The sequence below is a fragment of the Branchiostoma lanceolatum genome, chromosome 9 (genome assembly GCF_035083965.1).
Source record: "Branchiostoma lanceolatum isolate klBraLanc5 chromosome 9, klBraLanc5.hap2, whole genome shotgun sequence".
Classification (NCBI taxonomy): Eukaryota; Metazoa; Chordata; class Leptocardii; order Amphioxiformes; family Branchiostomatidae; genus Branchiostoma; species Branchiostoma lanceolatum.
In genome coordinates this window covers 4069891-4092497 of record NC_089730.1, presented here as the reverse complement: position 1 = coordinate 4092497, position 22607 = coordinate 4069891, and the positions used below count along the sequence as shown (strand labels likewise).

Sequence of the window (22607 nt, the reverse complement as noted above, 5' to 3'; positions counted from 1 at the left end):
TTGATCATAAGAACAAGGACGGGGAGTGGTTTCTATCACTGTGCACGTAAGTTGTAAACAAGGCCTGGTCTTGGTTTGGATGAAAGGGGAAGATTAATAAAGTTAAATAAGACCAAAATCATTACATTTAAAGGCTGTCTTCGAATGAACAATTGCTTTTGAGCCAGGTAGGCTGGGGTTTCTGAAGACATGGCTAGCCTGAAATCCTTCTACGCGGAAACGATCGTGGTAGCAAACCGGATGGAAAAGGCTCGCTCACACTTCAGAGTACTCATGCGCAGGAAACCATAACTGTATGAACCTAGAAAGTTACCCACATATACATCAGGGCACTCCAGCCATCACTTAACAGAGACAGTGGGCGTCATAAACTTCCTGGCACGTTTGACCAATTGCTGACGTCACGTAACCGTAATGACGCGAGAGTTTACGTTCGGCAGTGATTGGTCACTATTGATCCTGAAGAAGGCGACAATGGTCATCGAAAATTCGATCCGTGAATACCTTAGTGTTGGAAGAAAGTTTAGCATTGTATTACTCCATTTTCCCCTTGGCGCGAAATAAAAACCACGCGAACTGGCATTCACGTCAACGTTTTTACATACGGTTCAAGATTTAGGGCGCACTATTTTTTTACCGCTACGCCTCACAGAAATAGTGTGCGTAGTGTGCCTATGTCCATGATATGAGTAAATCTGGTGCTCATTACACAGCCACTGGCCTTATCAAAGCGCCCATAAACGTAAACGAGTCATTCTGTTCCAGGCGTTTATCTGTAATGTCCACAAATTAGCGGGAATTTAAAGGCGCCGTTTCGAGAAAGGTCGTAAATGGGCTAGTAGGGCGCACGCCATGGTGTCGTAAAATCTGACAGGCCGGGAAGAGGTGGAAAAGGTTGTGGCTACTGTCAGGATGGTCCTGTATGCAGTAGAAATTTTTGCACTGCATACATGATGATCCTGTCAGCAGTAGAAAAATCTGCTCTGCTGTCAGGATCATCCTGTATGCAGTGCAAAAATTTCTACTGCATACAGGGGCATCCTGTATGCAGTGCAAAAATTTCTACTGCATACAGGATTTTTCCTGTATACAGGATTTTTCCTGTATGCAGTGCAAAAATTTCTACTGCTGACAGGAAAAATTTTCAGCCAATCAGAGCTCGCAAAAAGATTGCCCGCGCGAAAGGACTCAGCGAGGAACATGGCGGCAGCCATGAAGGCTGGAGATAAGTTTTCCAACTGGGCGGATTTCCAGGCCGCCCTGTTACTGAATGAGTACCAAGAGGCGAGCAGTAAACAAGACATGACTCGTAATAATAGAGCACAACCACACCTGTCTGATGAAGTCATGGTATTTATTGAACAATTGACATTAGGATCCAGTGGGAGGGGGGTGGATTCCTTCTAATAAGTTCTATTAAAAGTGCGTTTCTCAAGCTGTCGATTCGACGGATTCAAAAATTTCAGCATAAAAAAGAGTCAGTTGTGATAACAAAACGGCTGTTACTTGTACGTTGTACGTTAACTAGTAGTTCAGCTCAATTAATAGAGGGCTCGGATGGGAGTATCAGTACCCAGGAGCATATCAGAAATTTGGCACCTAGCATCGATGATATTTAAGATAAAACATGACTATAATCGCGATCCGAAATATGCCCCATGAATAGGTTAAGCCTAGCAGAAATTATGAAATTAAAATTGCCCGGTTTCCAGCTCATGCGTTCGCCGGATCCGATCGGATCGCGCTGATATCACCTGGTAGGTCCTTAGATACGCTGTGATGATGGCCGACATCTTGAAACACCTCATATCTGCTGTTACCGTAGCAATTACATATGCTAGCTTCTGATTGGTTGCGAAAATGCATTGAAAAAAAGGACGATCCTGACAGGACGATCCTGCCAGCAGTACAAAAATTTGCACTGCATACAGGACGATCCTGTATGCAGTGCAAATTTTTGTACTGCTGGCAGGATCGTCCTGCCATTAGCCTTAGGCTTAAAAAAAATCGCAAAAATGCAAAATGCCGCGAAGTAGTCGCAAACTAGTCGCCATTAGGCGCGACGCACTGCAAATCTCTTCTTGAAGACTCTTGATCATCGTACATTGCTTTTGAATTTAATGGCAACACTGCGATTTTGAAGAAGATTTTTTATATCTAATTTGGGGCCGAAACTGAGGATGCAAATTGTTTAAATTGTTAGGAATACTTATTCAAAGCCATTGATATCCCTTTGTTGTCTTAATGATCACCCAACCCATTTTCGTCGTTATACTATCATTACATCGACTCTAGTAATGTTTGAAAGAAAACTACTAACAGCTGCGGGAAGTCCATTCTTCGAAGATTGTGTAAACAGCGACATCTAGCGATGATAAATGGAATATTACTGTGTAAGGTTAACGTTCATCACACATCTCTTCACACCTTGACCATACACCCGCCAGCTTGCAGGTCCATTTATTACCGACGTGAAAATGGGGTTAAATTTTGGGGCGTCTCTCTCTCTCTCTCTCTCTCTCTCTCTCTCTCTCTCTCTCTCTCTCTCTCTCTCTCTCTCTCTCTCTCTCTCTCTCTCTCTCTCTCTCTCTCTCTCTCTCTCTCTCTCTCTCTCTCTCTCTCTCTCTCTCTCTCTCTCTCTCTCTCTCTCTCTCTCTCTCTCTCTCTCTCTCTCTCTCTCTCTCTCTCTCTCTCTCTCTCTCTCTCTCTCTCTCTCTCTCTCTCTCTCTCTCTCTCTCTCTCTCTCTCTCTCTCTCTCTCTCTCTCTCTCTCTCTCTCTCTCTCTCTCTCTCTGCGTACGTGTCTGTTTCCGGTTTATGTAGTCAGCGTTATGTAGTCAGCGTAACGCAAAAACCTCCTGATGGATTACGAAGATATTTGGTACGTGTGTAGATCTTGGGAACACGAATTAAAGTCAAGGTCGATGGCAGATAGCTTGTGGTGTAAGGAATAAGAGGTGTAAGTCTGGTCCCCCTAGCAGCTTGCTCTGGAAGTGCAGGGGAGTTTTTGTCAAAAGATGTAAAGGAGAATAACTGAACAAAGAACGATGGATTTCAATGATATTCAGTATGCAGGTAGCGTAGAAAGAAATCCATTTAGTTTATTTTCTGTCATATACTTATCCATTGTTACTGCGTTACAAATGGAATAAAACAAGTAATGTGCATACAGTAACATACTAGCAGAAAATGAACATAATATGAATAATGATAATGCTGACAACAATGCAAACAATGACAACAATATAATGATAACAATTATAAATGAATAATACTGATAGTAATAACAATGATAATCCAAATGATAATTCAACTCCTTGTCCAGTCCGTTCCTGGTTGTTAATGAGGGGTCAGAGGTCAGGCTAAGTTTACATTTTGTTTAAAAAAAGACATGGACGTACAAGTCTTTATAGATTGTGACAGACGGTTCCATGTGATAGCATCTCTACATGTACACAATAAAATACAGGACTTGATTTGTATCATTACCTAGGAAAATCTATATTTGCAATTTTTTCCAGAATATGACTCTTATACATGTGACCTGCGTACTTTATGGCAGAAGTAACATCTAAAAATACCAATTATGCAAGTAAGTGCCAAATTTGAATAATCGATGCAAAAGTGTCTTAATTCCTTTGTGGTAAATCGTGAGAATGGCATATATAATTGTGACATGTGTAAGTTAGTTGAAGGTGTACATCACTATGTAAACATTATGTAAATGTACAAATTCATATTATTTAGCACAAATGAAACATAAATCTTCCTTATTGATTGTACAAATATTGCATCCATTTCGTTAAGGTCACTTACAGGTCGAAAATTATGAGAATTCGTACGTCTCTTCTTGACTTATCCTGTGTCATGGACATGTGCCAATGCATCAACTAAATCAATGCATCAACTTGACTAAATAAAACACTTTATCCTACCTGGTAGAAATGTAAAGATAGACCATGTGAAGGTAAACATTCTGCATTTGCTCGCAAATGTTGCCCCTCTAGTATCATATTTTTCTTAGTTTCTTATTGTTGGATAATACTACTACAATACATTAAATCTGACTCATTACACTATGACTGTTAACTGTTCCTAAAATATTTCAGATGTATAGTGTTAACCTACAGTTTTATGTTTTAAGACTAGATAATCAATACTAAAATCTGTTTTATGGCCAGAGGTTGAATTCATTAATAAATAGATTAGATATTTGCATAGATTAAAAATATATGCATAGATTAAATAGATTGGATAGATTAAATAGATTGAATAGATCAAATAGATTAAATAGGCTAACTAGATTAAATAGATTAAATAGATAAAATAGATTATTTAGATTAAATAGATAAACAAACCTCCGAAAATAATTTCATCAGGTTGGTAGAATATAGGATATAGGAGGTTCTTTGTACACAACCAGGTACAGTTCTCACCTGCTAACGTTTCGATGTCTATCAGACACTTTCTTCAGAGCTTCTGATAGACATCGAAACGTTAGCAGGTGAGAACTGTACCTGGTTGTGTACAAAGAACCTCCCATATCAGATAAATAAACCGTTTCTTTTTGAAATATTAAACTTCTCTGGTCCTGTTGTAAGAAATAAGCTAACCAACGGATGATAATAATGAAAATGATGACTAAGAAGACTAAAGCGTCGTTCCCGTGACGCCATAGAGGCAGCAAATTGAAGCTGATCACAAATGTTTGCATTTCAGTAATCCGTAGCGCAAATATTTTTTTTAACATATGGAGACGTCTTTAGCGTCAAAATGCTCTCAATCAACTGTTTAAACCCTAAAGAAGAAGTCATGCACATTTTAAAAAAAGTTTTAAAGCAACGTGTTCGATTGAATTATGCTCAACTTCGATGCAAATAAAGGGCGCCAACGAGGAAGACAACGTCTGTCCGTTTCATTGGTATGGGAAGTTATTGAAAAAAGCTATATGCTAGAAAAGATGCGGGGGTCTGCCATATGAGAGCTATGTCTTTTTGTAGTACTTTTTCATTCAATTTGTATCAAATTGCTTCAAAGCGTTCAGAATCGTCAGGGTGATCTTCATAACCTTCGTTGGACTGGCCTTGTTCTTCGTCGAATTCCTCCTCCACCGTGTCCAGATTCCTGGTGACGGGCGGAGGCTTTAACAAACTTGTGGGAGTGACATCCGGGCCTGACGGTTCCCATGGGTTCGGGATGCGAGCCAGCATGTGTGCAAGTGTCCAGCCACGGTGAACCACCATAGACATGAATTGAGCACAAATGACCACGCCGAACACGAGAAGGTACGTCAGGGTGAGTGGATCCATCATCAGGACCTGGTTCATCATGATCACCATGACGCAAGGACATGAAAAATAAAAACAGCATGGCATGTCAGCAACTGGAAGGTGCTGTAACTTTGACTGACAACCCAATTCTTTTCGGAAGGAGAAAGTTTGCAAACGTCGTGTTTGAGCCCTGCTTCAGCGCTTTAAGGTGAATTCAAGCAAAGAGAAATTAAGAATCTATCCTTTCTAATTATCAGATATTAAAGACAAAGATATCACTGTTGTTAGGCTACAAGTAGTCTTCGTAAAATTTCTTTTGGCTAACCAATGATGTTGTAATCACCTCCATTGTTGTGTAAGACTTCAGGACGAGGATTAAAACCAGCCACATTGCATTAGCAACGGATAAGGCAACAACCCAAAAGTTCCGAAGCTGAGAAAGCTTCTCTTTAAGGTCTTGGGTGTTGATTTGTTCATCGCTTTCATCATTAGGTCGTAAGGTTTCTTCAACCAGGCGCTCCCAGAAACTGCAAAATGTAAACAAAAATCACGCCCGATTTACTTGATCAATAGACAAAACATCTATTCCCGAGTAATCTATAATGAAGAATGCAACCGGCTAATGATGGCAATGTGACTTGACTTTTTTTGTCCCTGCTGTTTAACTGTAGCTTTGCAGGCAGCTTCATATTCAAAGATATAGATATCTATATATATATTTTTCACTATGATGACAAGGTCTTCAGTAACAAGAAGTGCAGAAAAAAACTCTCTAGAAGATTACATAGTAGCCATTTCATCTGTGATGTTTGGATTTGTTTGAATAGGTTAGAATTGTACAGTTATTAATTGTATAAGGCGTCGTTTACCTCGCACAAAAAACTGTTTTTGCTCATTATAATAACTGCCACTTGACGAATGTATAGGAGCTACAAGTTTTCCAGAAATTACACGTTCTTTGATTCTGTATCTGTATCTTTATAGCCGGTACAACCGCCATTAGGCGTAGCACACCAGCTTATTGTGTCATGAAAGACAATGTTCCACAAAAAAACACTACCTGTGTTCTAGGTGACGGCTATCGATTTCACCCGCGTTGTCTTTGTACTTCAACTTGGCCAACCCATTGCTTTGATTGTTCAGATCAGCTTCTATTCAACACAGAAAACACTAATCAAGTATTGTACTCTTTCAATGTAGTTCTGGCCTCGATTCGCGGAGACAATATTTTATGAATACATGTCACACTAAATACCAATATAACTATGGCAAGTATTGAGTTATATAATATTATCCATATTTAGCATGATTAAATTTAATACTACAAAAAAGTAAAAAAAAGGGATGGTGTATTTGGGAATTGAATTGGTTGATTGAATGATTGATTGAGTGATTGATTGAATGATTAATTCATTGATAATTATGTAAAAGGCGTTTAGAGGCATAAGGTTACCAGATATTTTTTGACCATTGTTTTCCTGTCCCTCTGTCGGTGTATCAGGATCATTTATGGTGTTGTCAGTTTGTTCTTCTCCATGGTCTTGGCAGGAAACCCTGTGCATAAAATAAATGTAAATTACAACATCCACTGTAGCTCTGTACTGCATATTATTTTGTCGTGCTGACAAGATGCTTAGCAGCGGTGAATACTGAACCAATATGAAATTCAAATTTGTTGGAGTTATACCGATCATGAAATACAACAGTGGAAATAAAATAAGACATAGTAATTATTAGTTAAAAGAACAAAATACCGTCGTAATGTTCAGCATACAATGTAATTGTGATGTGTAAAGGAAACTTTGAACTAACCTTATACGTGTGTCAGCATCTATGCTTAAACCATCTGCGTCAGATTCCCCTTTGTCTGTATTTGTAGTCTCACGTGTACCTTTTTGAGAAAAGACAACATCACGTTACTTCATGATTAAGATTAATGACTATAGGTAGTGCTCATTATGTCAGTTTTCTGTTTGGTCAAATTTTTAACATCATCCAAATAACAAAGCTCTCATCTTGATCACAGCTGCCTGGCAGGCCGGTGCTGTTATGTTACCCGTCCAAAACGAAGTGGCTTACCCCAGCTCCTGTCATTAAGATTGCAGATACTATAGATGGGCAGCAGAACGCAAGTCGTCGGCAGACACAGTAAGTACAGGACACCGTAAAACAGGCAGGAAAATTCCGATGGATGAAACATGGCCGTCACGATGTAGATTCCAACGAAGCTAAAAATGATGAGGATATCAACAGACGGGGTTCCTGGCAGATTAAAGAAAAAAGGAAGAGTTAGCCGTAGTGCTTATGCGCAATGACATGTGCAGATTTGGGCGGAGTTGGGTGAAGTGTTATAAAGCAAACACCACTTTTATGTTGCAGTCCTGTTTACATAGGGATATGGAAACTGCACTATATTTACTTATCTAATGTGTTTCTTTATTTGGGGATCTGTGGCATAGTGGTTCACACATTAACCTGTTCCGTCTGTAAGTTGAAGGTGCAGGTGTTGGAATACCGCTATGGCGCTGCCCAAAGCAACTGCAAACATCACAACACAGAAAACAGCAGCCAGTATCTTTGCAACCTGTAGTGTATAAAACAAAATCCACTTTACAAAAACTACTTAGATCATAAATTTGAATGTTAAGCAGTAAACAGGATTGATCATGATACCCAGTTTGTTTAACACTAATTTATAACAATTTGATGTAAATAACTGTGTGATTCTGAAGTTTATTAGTGCCTATTCTACTACCTTTGCACAATCGCTGTTATAATAAATTCCAACTTATCTTCAACGTCTAACTTTGAATTTCAATATTAGCAATATCTTAATTGTTTTTACAGTTTTATGCTTCAGAAGTTTATTTTCTAGTATGTTCTTGAATTAAAAACAGAAAGAGTTTGTATGATGAGAAATCGTTTGATAATTGAGTCTTCGAATTGCTTACTCTAATCTGTAGATCCCGTGGCGTGTAGAGACATGCAACACCATAGGAAACTGCAACTAGACTTAGCACGACCATGGATATCTCAAGGTTCATCCCAAAAGCAAATTCCAGACCTCCTGCATAATAAATAAAATTAAAGTCAAATGTCAACATGTCAAAACTGACCCTGTCGACGATAACGGATAGTAGACAGCATAGCACGAAAATAAAGAATTTTCTAATTCTGTTCCATAACAATGATAGCATTTTCATGAGCCCAATCATAACTGAGATAACGTCACAGTGAACATAGCGACCATTTCTGGAACTCACGCTGCGATTAAAAAAAATTTGAATCAGTCGCAATATGAATACATAATGACATTGCATTTGCAGATTTTTGACCAGCTGTGTGTTCTTATGCCACCGTGTGGGATTCCCGTGATAGTCGTGTTAAAGCATACCTGCGACAAGTATAAGGCAGGTTCCAGGGGTGACGATGAAGGAAAAAAGCAGTAGTATCTGGTAGAGTAGGAAGAGTCGTGAAAAGTTGGGGTTGTTTTGTACAATCGTCTTCCAAATCTGTTGACAAAGACGAAAGACGTTAGATATATATAATGCTGGTCATTGATCATTTACATGTACATAGCGACGCTAATGATAAAGCTGCCTTAGTATTTCGGAGAAAAGTTGGAAAACCTTAACGACAAAACTGCCACAACAAAACGACTGACTAGCGTGTCAAAAACCGGGATATTTTTCTGCATATCAGATACCGTGAAAAAGAGCTTTATGGTAGGCTATTACTTGAGTAACATTTTGAATTGTTAGCACTGGAAGTCTTTTTGTTACGGTTCATAAATAGAGAAGCTCTGTTAACGAAAAGGCCATTATGGTTTAACCTTGGAAAGGTGTTGAAAACATATCATCTCCGTTTGAGCAATGATCCCGTGTTTGAGAAGAGCTACACACAAGGCATGTACAACGAACTTGACACGCGTATCGGTGAGCATGAGTTGATATTAGTGTGACTGGCCGGTCAAGCCAAGCAACCCAGTCTTGTATGTATTAGACCAACGTTATAATACACATTAGGGTAGTTTATCGGCTATACGATGCAAAATTTATATTTCAAAAGCTATGCAACAACACCTGAATGATGAGGACAGGGTTAACAAGGCCTGAGAGTAGCCAGCGTCGACGCTGTTTGAACAACTCCTCAAATGTCTCGGGGCAGTATGTAGAATCTTCAGTCATTGCTGAATACTCTAGAGCCCATCCGTTCTTAACCTGACGTGTTCCAATACAAAACAGATAGAACAATTTCTTATTAACACAACATTCGTGGCCAATAGAAAAATCATTCCATAATTTAAAAGAAAAACATCCTAGAGGCGGACAAGAAAGGTGATAAAAAATATTGGGTAAATATCGTCATCATCATCATCATCATCATTATAATCACAATCATCACCAACACCATCATTGTCGTCGGTATCCATTTTTTTTCTGCATCGGCATTAGTTGTAAACAAAAGTTGCAAGAGAGATTGTAGTAACATCTCACCAGCAGTGTACAGAGCCATCTGTCCTCTCCCATATCCTTGACTAGGAAGTCATTGGCCCCCTTGACGTGAGAAGAGTACTCGGGTAGTCCATCCCTGACTGCATTTGCCCGGAAGACAGAGAAACATCCAGGGCAGCATAGAACGGTTCCCATCATGTTGTTAGCCGTCTGTTTAAAAAAGAAATGGGATGTAACAATTTCTGCTTGAAGTCGGTTTGAACCATGATTCCGAAACCTTTCGTAGAAATTAGTAGAATCTTCCGTTCTGTTTAGGCTATCTTTACGTAAAGACATAAATATGCCCACAGATCCACTTGCATTGTAAAAGCCTTTTTAACATTGTACGATCTATCATTGTAACACAAATTAAAGGGGAGAGGGTAAACTATTAATCATATTCTTACTAGGTCCTTTGGATATACAAATATGAACTTTTCTAATACATGGATTTGCGAACTAATCCCCCACCCATCCAAAGGCTACGAATACACTATTTTTTACGACCTAAATAAACTACATATAACAAACACAAGCCTTACCTTTCCGAGCCAGTGGGCGATAGCGTAGTCGAAAATCTGATACCATGCCACAGGTCCGGACCCTATCGGGTGGGTACGAGCACACACCGCGCCGACGGCCGGGTCGTGTGCGGTGATGTCCAGTAAAGACCTCGCGGCCTCGGACTTAAACTTGACATCCCCGTCCGTCATCAGGATGTAGGTGTTTGCAAGCCTATTACCTTGAAAGTGATGTTTAAACTGAATGTGTCTTTACAAAGTGTGACCATAGTATAGCCCATAATTATGCATGTACATGTAACCCGTGTCCATGAAACTAGATTGTAACTGGATTTATTTATCGTAAGGATAAATCAACACACACAATTAAATTTGTGTTGCTTCATATGCATCAAACTGTCCAACGTAGGTAAAATGTATTAAAACTTTTAGCTCTAAGAGAGTTTGGATGAACTCAGCCTACAAGACAAGTTGAAAATGTCGTTTTTCCTATTGAATTCTATCTATGACGTGCTCTACATGACCATCACCCCAGTTTCAAGCAACATCGTAACTCATCGTCAACTACATAAAAATTATTAAAACAATTAAAAAATGGTAGACCTACTGAGAGAGTGTCCAAGGACCTCAAATCTCATGCCGTGACACTTTGTCGGATAGATCCGAAGAAAGCGAGTCTTGATGGGTTGCTTGAGAAGAACTGTCACTGTTTTTTGGTTACGAACTTGTGAAACGGTGAAATTCTAAATTGACAGAAGCAACAGAAAAGAATAAGCTTACATCAGTTCACTGTATGCCCTTATTAGTGGCATCAAAGTCAACAAGATACTTAAAGCACTCAGAACTATGTCATTTGATGTACTTAAATGCACGTGTCTGGAATAATACAAATGTTATGAAACACAACCACTTGTCACAATTACTCTCCTAGAATACAGAAACTATGATTCCTACGCGATGATAACAACCATTGCATATGAAAATACCTTAACGGGCCCATCCGATGTGTCTCTGTATCTAGTCCATTCGTCCTCTCGGAGCCGCAGTGTGTCCCTTCTTTTTAGTCCATCAGAAGAGTCCACGTAACGAAGTTGAAAACGAGACACATGTACACTCGGTTCCATTTGCACTAACAGTCCTGTCACAGACATCGGTTCACCAAAATCAAGCTTTGTGAAGGCACAAGAGAATATGAATCAGTAGCTGTAAAATTGACATTGTGCTCTTAGTTTATTTTATTATCAAAGATAAATGATTTAAGACTTAATATGTGTTAATCATTATCACATTGTTTAGAAGGCGAGAGGTACGGTAAGCCCATTGGCCTTAGCCTTCTCTACACCATTTACGTCATTGTATTGTTAATGATATGTTGAGCTGTATAAATGTGTTCTAAATGAAAATTAGATCAGTGTACCATGATGTACGGCTTGGAGTCACTTTCGTCTGGTTTCCAACATGTCAACCCGTTTAACCTTGCACGATGTGGACCATTCCGGTCAAAGTTCAACATCCCCTTCTTCGGCGACGACGCGGTGATTTCGTCATTCAAGATGGCACCAGATGACATTCCCAGGGGACTGTAATTAGCTGGAAGACAACAAGGTGAATGACTTCTACTTTAACCCATCTTCTTTTAGGTTCATTATTAGCCCCGTGGATGAGGCATTGCTAAAGTTGTGCGCGTTCAATTATTTGCCTGTACGTTATTTTCACAATCCAGGAACATCTTACAAAAGACTGACAGAAAGTTAAGTTCAAATATCTATATTATAGAATAAGTAATGAATCAAGTTTCTGATGACAACATGTTGTTTGGCCAGTTATCATAGATCAAAGGGTCCTTTAGTTTTTGTTGAGACTGTGAATGCAAACTGTTTTCGCAAGCTTTGGTTGAATTGGGTGATGATCGTGATGCTGTTTGGTACATGGGTTAGTCTTTGTAATATTATAACCATTAGAAATATGTTTCTTTAACAACGTTTTTAGCACTATTGTTCATTAACTTTCATTTTTGCTCTATCATTTACAAACACAATACACTGGTATGGATATTGATATGTAGCTTGAGTGTTTATTTGAGTACTTGTCACTTACCGGAGAAGTTCAGAATGTAGGACATGTACATGACTTGGCTCCATCTCTTCCCTGATCTCACCTGCATCGTATGGTTGTGAAAAGAGTTGTCAGTCAGCGTAACGCAAACTACGCTGTCGGAGGCTGTAATGTCCCTCCCCGCCAGCTTTTGCCACCGGCTTTTAAACAGGCTGCTACAACCGAGATTTCACCAGGCTAAAGAACTGTTATATCATACTAATTTAACTTAAACGTGGCCTTATTCCTTCTAATCAGTTATTACATCGCATATGTTTTAGGATGCAGAATTCAAATGCAAGGCTCAAACATATATCACAGTGTTAAACATTAAGAGATTGTTACTTCTTGCAAATTTTGTGCGGCAACATTCAGAACACGTACTTGAATTTTCAGTTCGAGGCCCAGATTTTTTTTTCTTTAGCCGCTTGCTTTTTTCATTAAGAATTTCAGATGTATCACGTATAGTAAGATATATCACGTATGTAAATGATTTAATCACCGTAGCCCTAAATATAATATACAATCGGTGCATATTACAACAAAAGATACGATTAACTTACCTTCGATTTGTCTTTCAGATGAACTATGAGTGGCATCTTTTTCAACCCGATTGTCCAAGAAAACTGCAACCCATACGGCGTGTCCCACCTGCTTCCGAGGGCCGCATCGTCTAGTAAAAGAGACAAATGCATCATCAAAAATATTTAACCCAAAGAAACAGCACCGCAAACATTGTATTTTCTAATTTGATAAAGGACTGAAATACAGTTGTTAAGATTCATTAGTTTTTATAGAAATTATTTGCAAAGATCAAAACAGGGTACCTAAAACGAGTCTAATTTCGTAAAAACCTCCAGCAGAGAACTTCCTTAATGTGTGGCCCAAACAACAGGAAGGGAGTTTGTCGCAACTTATGCACAGTCTGCTACGGGATGGATTGTTATGAAAGCATATATAACCTATTTTGTAGCATTTTCAAAATTTGCACACCAGTCATTTAATTGTGCTCTCCCGCCTCTAGGATATACAGTGTAACTTTCTATTTTGCTCTCTAACTGAGGGTCCAAAAGGCCCCATCCTGCGAGTTGCGAATAGAATTCATCATTTTTAGATCAGGATAGTACCGTCTAAAGAAACATAACATCAGCCCTGATTTCTGAGTAAAGCAAATAAAGACGAAAGGAAATAGGTATTCCTTCATAATTCTCAAAGCAAATTGATTTTTTTACTAATCGTTGCACTTACCTCCTACAGAACACACAGTTTTCTCTATGAGTGTGATCAGTTGCTGCGCCCAGGCTGTAGGTTGTACATTGTTACAGCCTCCGTCGAAGAAAATGTGGGATTCAAAATGGCGCTGACCCTCGTCTTGGAGGTCGTTAGCAATGCCCCGAAGTGATAGGAGCAGCTGCTCCATTTCTTCTTCGGACTGCAGTTAAATGAATGTAACGTGATGAACGTTCTATATAGACCTAGTAGAAGAACACTCAAACATACGATCTATTATACTGTACATGCTATGCATACCAGAAACACACGAAAGCATGATTTGATGTATTGTTAGGTAATTAAAACAAAAAACAAAAACACCAATGTAACCTAATGGACTTGACTCGAAGGTATAAGAAGAAAAGTCGATAAAGCGAGGTCAGAAACAAAGGCGTTAAACTACTAAAACGGGGCATGCTTGTTAATATATTCGAATGCTTTCGCTTTTGGTATCCTTGTTTTCTAATTTGTAAGCTCAGTCAACATTAGTGCATCATCATGGCAAAAATAGCGACGAGAGGGTTTCTTGGGCCCGGCCTTTAGTTTACATCTCAGCAAATGCCACTGCTTTCACGGCCTTTGATCTCCCCGACGAAAGTCAGGTACCCATTTCAAATAATATTGACCTTAAGATTGACCCAAACAATAAACGTTGAAAAAAAAATGGTGTTCTTGCATCTGAAGGGATACCAGACTTGAAAACATGAGAACTTAATTTGAGACCCAAAATAACCTTTTGTGTTCTTTAATAATAGAGTTACCTCGTGGTACATAGTGCTGCAGACATACACGCATGCGTTCCTCAGGTTTTTGGTCCTCCACAAAAACTGCTTCCTGCTATTGAACTTCGTCCTCCGGCTGAGAACCAACCACTGTTCTAAAAACATGCTGTTGTATCCAGGCAGCAAAAAGATCTAACAAAGAAAAAGATCAGTAAAATTTATCTAATTATATATTTGTAATATTTAATGCATTGTCATGAATCTGTGGCTGTAGTCATCGTTTGTAAAGCAGCAAAAGGGATACGGGCGCAAGTTTGCTCAATAAAATCACTTCTTTAACACCTAACGTTTTAAAAAGAGATGAAGGTCAGAGGTCACGAGAGAGAGTGGATGTGTTTTCGGGAGCTAATTCACAGATGGATTGCATCTACTGCAATCCTTGGTGAATGAGGCCCTAGGAAGCCATCATTCCCTCCAAACAGGACTAGAAAGAGTTTTAGAAACCAATTCCAAGAAAATTTTTGTAGTTTTGAGTAGTTAGACGGAAAATTTCACTGAAACAAGGCGAAGCACATGTCGCCCCCCTCCCACCCCAGCGCCAAACTACTTGGATTCTCCTGCTCTAATGCCCTGCTTCCCGTACTGTACTGTGCCCAAGAAGGAGTACAAACATCGACAACCATTTCTAAGGTCTTTCTGTGGAATTTTCACATGTTTTCCTGTGAGGCAAAGTGACCTCAATCTACATCGACCTCCAAGGTAAGCCGCTGGCTGCAGGGCGGATTGCCAGGTTAGTCGTGGAGAGAGAGTGACTGCGTGATCAGGAAGTCCTTGAGCAAGTGCCTGAGGGAAGTTTCTGCGCTCATACCCCTTCTGGGGGGAACCTAGAGTTTAGTTTCTGTCCTTAAGCCCCTAGTACAAAATGGGAGGAGAAGTAACACAGAAGGAAGTATTTTTGAATATTGCCACCTGGAATGTTAGAACCTTATGGAAAGACAACTATAAACTAGATATTCTGTGTAAAATATTACTTGATTTCAATATTGCAGTTTTGGGAATTTCTGAAACCCACTGGGACAAAAATGTGGGAGAAACATTTGAACATGGGGATTATGCCTTCTTCCATGCTTGTAGGGAAGATGGTAAGCACAGGCAGGGAGTGGCCCTTGCGGTTCAAAAAAAGTTTGGTACTAAATGTCGAGGCTTTTGAACCTATATCTGAGAGGATGATAAGCATCACATTGAGCACAAGTATGGGGAAATTAGTGATTTTCCAAGTGTATGCACCCGACTCGTCATACCCAGACGAACAAGTAGACTCTTTTTATGATTCGTTGCAGGTAAAAATTAACCAGAGACCAAAGAATTCTCACCTGGTAATACTGGGGGATTTTAATGCAATAGTTGGATGTGATCAGGATGATATGTTGTCCAGTGCTGTGGGGAAGTTCGGCCTAGGTAGTACTAACCCGAGAGGTTGGAAGCTGCTAGAGTTCTGCGCAGTAAATGGAACTGTCATAACAAACACCATTTTGGAGCATAAACCCCTACGGCGAGTAACATGGTTTGCGCCTAACAATAAAACAAGAAATCAAATTGATTACATTATAGTGGATAATGAACTGAAATGCACAGTAAAGAACAGCCGTTCATATCACTCGGCGGATATTGGGTCTGACCATGCACTTGTTATGGCTAACCTCATGTTGACCACTCCCACTTGTAGAAAGCAAAAAACCCTACCCAAGCGTTTTGACGTAGAGAAGTTGAGGCACCCTGAGGTAGCCTCTAGATTCTCTGCCAAAATCGGGGGGGGTACTTTGAACCCTCTGTTACAGCAGGGCAACCTGGAAATAAACGACCTGTATGCAAAATTCCAGACAGCCACTAACAAAGCCACAAAAGAAGTCAAAGGTTATAAGAAACACACAAAGTTAGAGGGGCTACCACATAGTGTTGAACAGGCTTGTAGCGAAAGAAGAAAGGCCAGACTTGAACTGTTTAATCACCCCGGGGAACTGGTTGCAAAAAATAACTATCAAAAGCAAAACAAACTTGTGAAGAAGGAAATAATGAACATAAACACCAAAAGTTGAAAGACAAAGTACAATCCATGGAAAGAGATTTTGCAAATAATAATTCACACAACCTGTTCAAAACAGTGCGTGAACTAGAAAGCAAACCCAAGAAACCCCTAGCATTATTGTGGATAAAAATGGCACAAAATATACTAACCCTAATGATGTTTTAAGGGTATGGGAGGAACACTTCAAGGAACACCTGAACAATGAGTTCCCGCACCAAGAGGAAGCCTTAGAGGATATCCCAGAGGCCCCTAGTAATACAGATAAAGGACCCCCTATAACATATGAGGAAATCAAAAAAGCCATACACAAAATGAAGTGGAGAAAGGCCCCAGGGGCAGATGAAATAACAGCAGAAGCTCTTGCATGCGGGGGTGAAGCCATGTATAATATGCTACACCTGATCTTCACAAAAGTCTGGAATGAGGACATCCCGCCTAGAGAATGGTCTAAGATGTTAGTTATACCAGTGCATAAGAAAGGTAGCAAGATGGACCCCGCTTACTACCGGGCCATATAGCTCCTTTCTATCCCAGGTAAGGTTTTTTCCAGGATACTCCTAGACAGAATGAAGGATAGAACAGAAACCCACTTTAAGGAGTCCCAATTTGGTTTTAGAAGTGGAAGAGGCACAGTAGATGCCATATTTGTTGTAAGACAAATCCTAGAGAAAGCTAGAGAGAGAAAGGTCAACTTACACTTCCACTTTATTGACTTTAAGGCTGCTTTTGATACTATTTGGAGAAAGGCATTGTGGAATATGATGAGGGCAATAGGAGTAGATGGTAAAATTGTAAACATAGTAGAAGAGTTGTATAAGAACACACAGTGTGCAATTACAATTAACCGTCAAATCACAAATTGGTTCCAAGTTGGAGTGGGGGTCAGACAGGGGTGCCTTATGTCCCCAGTTCTCTTCAATATTTTCCTGGAGTTTGTAATGGACGAGCTGAAAAGTCTTGATCCTACCTTTCAGCTTCATGATAACCTTTCCACAGAGGAAAGGTATGCAGATGACACTACACTTATATTTTTGCAGCAATATTCAGTAAACTGCAGCTCTCAACACATGAGCTAGAAGCTGCATGCAAAAAGTGGGGTTTGAAAGTGAATGCTGCAAAGTGTAAAGTCATCTCCAGTGAAACAGAAGAAACCATTTGCATAGGGGGTACAGTAGTAGAGAAGGTCCCAGAATTTGTTTTCCTTGGTAGTGTTGTTCCCGGTACCACAAATGACATCAAAAGAAGGTTATCACTTGCTGCCTCAGCATTTGGTCGACTAAGAAAAACAGTTTGGAACCGCAAGGACATCAGTAGATGCCTGAAAGTGCGCCTCTTCCGGGCACTTATACTCCCCATAGCCACATATGCTTGTGAAACTTGGACCTTAAAAAAAGACAGATGAACTTCTCCTATTAGCCTTCGAAATGAAATGCCTACGGGCAATTCTCTGCATCACGCTCCGTGATCGCATACCAAATCTTGAAATCAGAGCCAAACTCGGGGCAAAAAAGACCATTGTGGAAATGGTACAGACGAGAAGGCTGAGGTGGTTTGGTCACGTCATAAGACGACCCCCACAAACACTCGTGTACAAAGCCTACAGCCAGGAGTTCGCCACCCCCAGACCCCGGAGAAGACCACCGAAGAGATGGAAAGACCAAATTGTGAAGGAGACGGGCTTAAACAGTCGGGAAGCAGAGGCTAGGGCAAGGGACAGGACTACATGGAGGATCCTCCTGGAAAGCAAGGGGCCAGGTTCTGGCCTGAGCACGTAGGCAGGTAGGCATGTTTTAAAAAGTGTTAGTATAACCATATAGATGCAATACATTGTGAGTAAGGGAACCTTTTTAAAACATGGTATTTCCTTTCAACCATAAATACCTAAAGACGTGTAGATGCATGATGCATGTAAGGAATCCTACCTGCGATCGGTTTTCGAGTATTCCAGTTGGACTTTGCGCAACGAGACTCCAAACTGCAATGCTGTTTGCTATATAGATACATATAGCAGCACGGATGGCCAAGTAGTAACTGAAATTGTTTCACAACATATTAAGTCAAAGTGTAATAAGATGTATTGGCTTCAATGTTTTACATCAGTATTACGAAAGAAAACACTCTATTATTTAAAATCTATGCATCGACCTTGACTTCGAGAGCACAGTTGCAGTCATTAAAACCATCGTCCATTTTACAGGAATGGCCCTGATCACTCGTGCAATAATGTTTTGTTGCTCTGTAAAAAGATTGTAACAAACCTGATTTCGTCAATTTGACATGCAGCATTTGGTAGGAAAGTCTCGCACAAAGGAGCAATGAAGACCAAAAGCAAGGCATCAATGTTTCCAAGCAACAGCGGTAGGGCAAATCCTATTCTGTACGAATTGGTGCTATAACACAATAGAGAATTCTTGTTAAAAAGCATCTAATTATCTCAAAATGACATCAATACTTTTAGCTGTTTAGATTTGTAAATTCATTTATTAGAACCAGGGTTGAACATTCAATATTTGGTTCTAAACACAATGTAAATTGATGTTAATATTGAGAGTAGTAACATTTTTGGACAAATATCTGCAAATTATTTCAGTAAGTGTACTGCTTTTGAGTGATGAAGCATCCATCGATGATTGGGGGGCTAGGAATTGATATCATTTTGGTATATTACTAAACTGATGAAGTTGTACAATAAAAAAACTCAATGAGCAATGTGGATTTGTGCAAAAGATAAAATCAAGATAAGAATGTAAAAACCGCAAATTATTTAATAGAAAGAAAATACAATTTGCACACATTTACATTGCAGTTACTCAAAAGTTATGTATGTACTGTGTAAAGGTAGTTCACCGAACGGCGCTAGAATAGCTTAGTGGTCAAAAGGCTATGAAAACGAACGCTAAGCTATACACCATTTAGTGTGAGGAGCAGCATTGTCTCACCTGCAAGCGATGATAGCCAATAGATATCCACCCAAACCACAGAAGATGTTGATCATCATCTCATCAAAGGCGGGGTGGTCTGGTGTGATGTTGGACCAGCTCTTTAAACTCCACATAATAGAAACATCCCCGATCTAAATGTAAAGATGTAGATATCGGCAATAGCAAAACATAAAAGATATTACCAAAACAGTCCAAATGTACGTATGGGAGTTATAAAAGGTTGGAAGGGCAGCGATGATGTAGAAAAATATTAACCTAAAACAGGTGTTAAAGAATGGGAGCCCCTCTTTAGTAGGTTGTATGTAAACGTTACTTACCTGAAAATACCACACGAAGAGTGATATAGTCGCTGGGGTCAGAAGTACTTTCCACAGACTGGTCAAAAGGCTGCTCTTAAAGCCACCATCTTCTCCAGTTTTGTTGATCAAAGATGCATCTTTTGAATTGTTTGACCTGTCTTGACTATCACATGAGCACATAGACCTGGTGTTCGAAACGCTTTGTTGTTTTTGCAGGGCAGGAGACCAAGCAAAGGACAAGAGCAGTGTAGAAATCAACCCAATCCACCATCCTGCTTGGGTAAAACACGCATAAGTATCTATGACTCAGCAATGGAAAGAAAATTGATGATTCACACATCGATATGCCTTATTATTCAATATTGAAAAAGGAAGTCTATATACCATAACGTACATGTATAATCCTGTCTACATATATATCTTGCAGTTATGGTGTACCTGTGCTGTCTGTCACTCCGTACCTGGTCACAAGTCCTCCAAGAGAGAGGACCGATGCAACCATGAAAATCCCCATCCATTTCCAGGAAGGATCCCGTTCACCCGTACGATGTGGCCAGATGATTTTGTAAACTTCGTAGATAAACTGGTAAAGAATCTGTACTATGTAGATGTTGTTCATAAACAAAACGCCAGTGATGCCTTCGACTGAAGTGAGAACTTTCAGCATAAACAGTAAAAGGCCGAAAACTTCAGCCGAACTGGTTGCCAAGCCCTGGAATTCAATGAAAACAATAGAATAGATTCGTTAGCAAAACAATCCATTCAATCATTCTGACATATATATATATATATATATATATATATATATATATATATATATATATATATATATATATATATATATATATATATATATATATATATATATATATATATATATATATATATATATATATATATATATATATATATATATATATATATATATATATATATATATATATATATATATATATTGCTAATAAGAATTGAGAAAAAAAAGACAAATTGATGAAACGGATAATATCCTTACTAACTAGACTTCTACGAACACATTATTTTCGCCAAAAAATCAAGACTTATTATGGAGAATGATTGACATTTACATGCTTATCACCCCCTGCAAATTTGATCATGCACCATACCATTTGGAAGTTATGATGGGACGAATGAGTCCAGTCTAGAAAGGGTTAAAAATAATTTGGTGGTACGGGACTAGTATATGTGTCTAGTGTGCTGATATACGTTATAACTGGTCATGAAACAATTGAGTATGTTTATTTATTTAATCAATTAATTTCTTCATTTCGATTTACCGCATTTGTGGAAGGATTGACATAACAGGTGAACTATCACCTTTTCAAGATGTCATCCCAGACCGGACTGTAAGGTTTGGACCATCGCACACCGGGGAATGCCCCTACTCTTTTTCGAAAGGTGTGGTGGGTTCTTTAACGTGCGCGGGATGTGGCTCTTCCCAAACACGGGACCTCGATTTAACGTCCTATCCGAGGAACGTTCCTAACCCTAGATGAGCTAGGTACTCATTTACACCTGAGTGAAGTGAGGAAAGCCGTATTAAGTGCCTTTCCAAAGGGCACAACGTCGGGGCACAAGTCCGGACATGTCACTGGGCACACCGGGATACGAACCGGGGAACCAGTTTGACAGCCGAGTGATCTACCACTGCGCCACACGGACGCCACATTGCGCCATGTTGATATGGTATGGGCCACAAAGGTTCGATATTGCAGTGTTGTAAGTTGAAAGCGATGACGAAATGGCACAGTCAATATATATGAATAGAATAAATCTTTATTCCATATCATACACATCTTAAAAGACATAGTACCTGTGACTTTTCCGCACCTAGCAGTGGTGCAGTTTTGGTGCAGTGTACTCTCCAAGCAGAGGAGTGGGTCTGGCTGTTTTTTGACGTGTATTAGGTGTTTTGGTCAGGCTTTCTATTTTGTCCTCTTTTAGTTATGTTGCCAACCGTGTTGAACAAAAATGCCTTAACTGAACACGTTAAAAACCAGCTGGACCCACACCTCTGCTTGGAGGAAAAGTGGGTGTTTCATCTGGTAATTTATTTGACCTACATGTACGTTTATGCAAGGCCATCTGTTTACATGACCTGACACCCTGTCATCTGTGACAACGAGTAAGTAGCATCCACAACAACAACAACAACAGTTTGATGCGAGATATCCTTTTACCACCTACATTTGTATTTTGTTTCAATATAACGCTATCAACATTGCCTTATTGAGGACTTAAGAAACAAGAAAATCATATGATTCAGTACTTACCAAGACTAGAGCTCTTCCAGTAGGCCATGGATGGATGTCTTTCAGCCCAGTCACCCAAATACACCTCAGGAATGTGATGGTGTAAGGGATCATCATCATGATGAAGATTATGTTTATCACGGTCTCTGGGCTCTGTCCTTCACAGTTTTGAACAAGAGTCATGTTGTCGGAGTTGGATCTGGACAAAAAAAGCACACAAGAAAATACGCTGATTTTGAATTCGTCAATGACTATGGTCTTTGATGCAAAAACCTCAACTGCTGGTAATCCAACTTCAATTGGGCTTAGCAGTAAACAACAAGAAGAGGCCGTGAATAAACATAAATACAATAAAACAAACATTATTTTATGTCCTCATAAGAAATTGGAAAAAGCGGCTATTTTGACTTATTCTCAATGAAAATGTTACCACGAGATTTACCGTATGTATTTCTTGTTTAAGGGGGCCTTTTAGTTTATAAAGGTTGCCAATACTGGGTTCTATCGCTTACTAGTATTAATGTTGTAGACCATCATTCACAATTTTTTGTTAAAAAAAAGATAAATCTTACGTAAACCGGTGTTACGAATAACACCATGCATATGCCACCTTCTAGCATTCTAGCGACGATATTGGAC

At 39.5% G+C, this 22607-nt stretch overlaps 1 protein-coding gene across 1 annotated transcript; it reads right to left on the bottom strand.

Moving 5' to 3' along the window:
• Positions 1–4582: 4582 nt before the first annotated feature.
• LOC136442472 (chitin synthase chs-2-like) lies at positions 4583–19518 on the bottom strand. The gene is made up of 22 exons (XM_066439350.1): positions 19397–19518; positions 18716–18847; positions 18380–18488; positions 14411–14563; positions 13626–13809; positions 12941–13050; positions 12381–12441; positions 11701–11873; positions 11270–11452; positions 10891–11026; positions 10305–10504; positions 9766–9933; positions 9352–9489; positions 8664–8781; positions 8221–8336; positions 7745–7853; positions 7349–7531; positions 7082–7160; positions 6723–6823; positions 6330–6420; positions 5613–5796; positions 4583–5317 (listed from the first exon to the last, which is right to left on the bottom strand). Exons 1-22 carry the CDS (start codon positions 19510–19512, stop codon positions 5021–5023), a joined length of 3141 nt encoding a protein of 1046 aa, XP_066295447.1. The 5' UTR covers positions 19513–19518; the 3' UTR covers positions 4583–5020.
• Positions 19519–22607: the final 3089 nt, after the last annotated feature.

Excerpts from the sequence above, each read along its gene's own strand:
- LOC136442472 (XM_066439350.1), bottom strand. The coding sequence starts at position 19,512 with ATGTGGAGTTTAAAGAGCTGGTCCAACATCACACCAGACCACCCCGCC. Across the intron at positions 7,161-7,348 it reads TCTTAATGACAGGAGCTGGG|GTACACGTGAGACTACAAAT; the intron begins GTAAGCCACTTC and ends TTTCTCAAAAAG. Across the intron at positions 5,797-6,329 it reads AGCCGTCACCTAGAACACAG|TTTCTGGGAGCGCCTGGTTG; the intron begins GTAGTGTTTTTT and ends TACATTTTGCAG.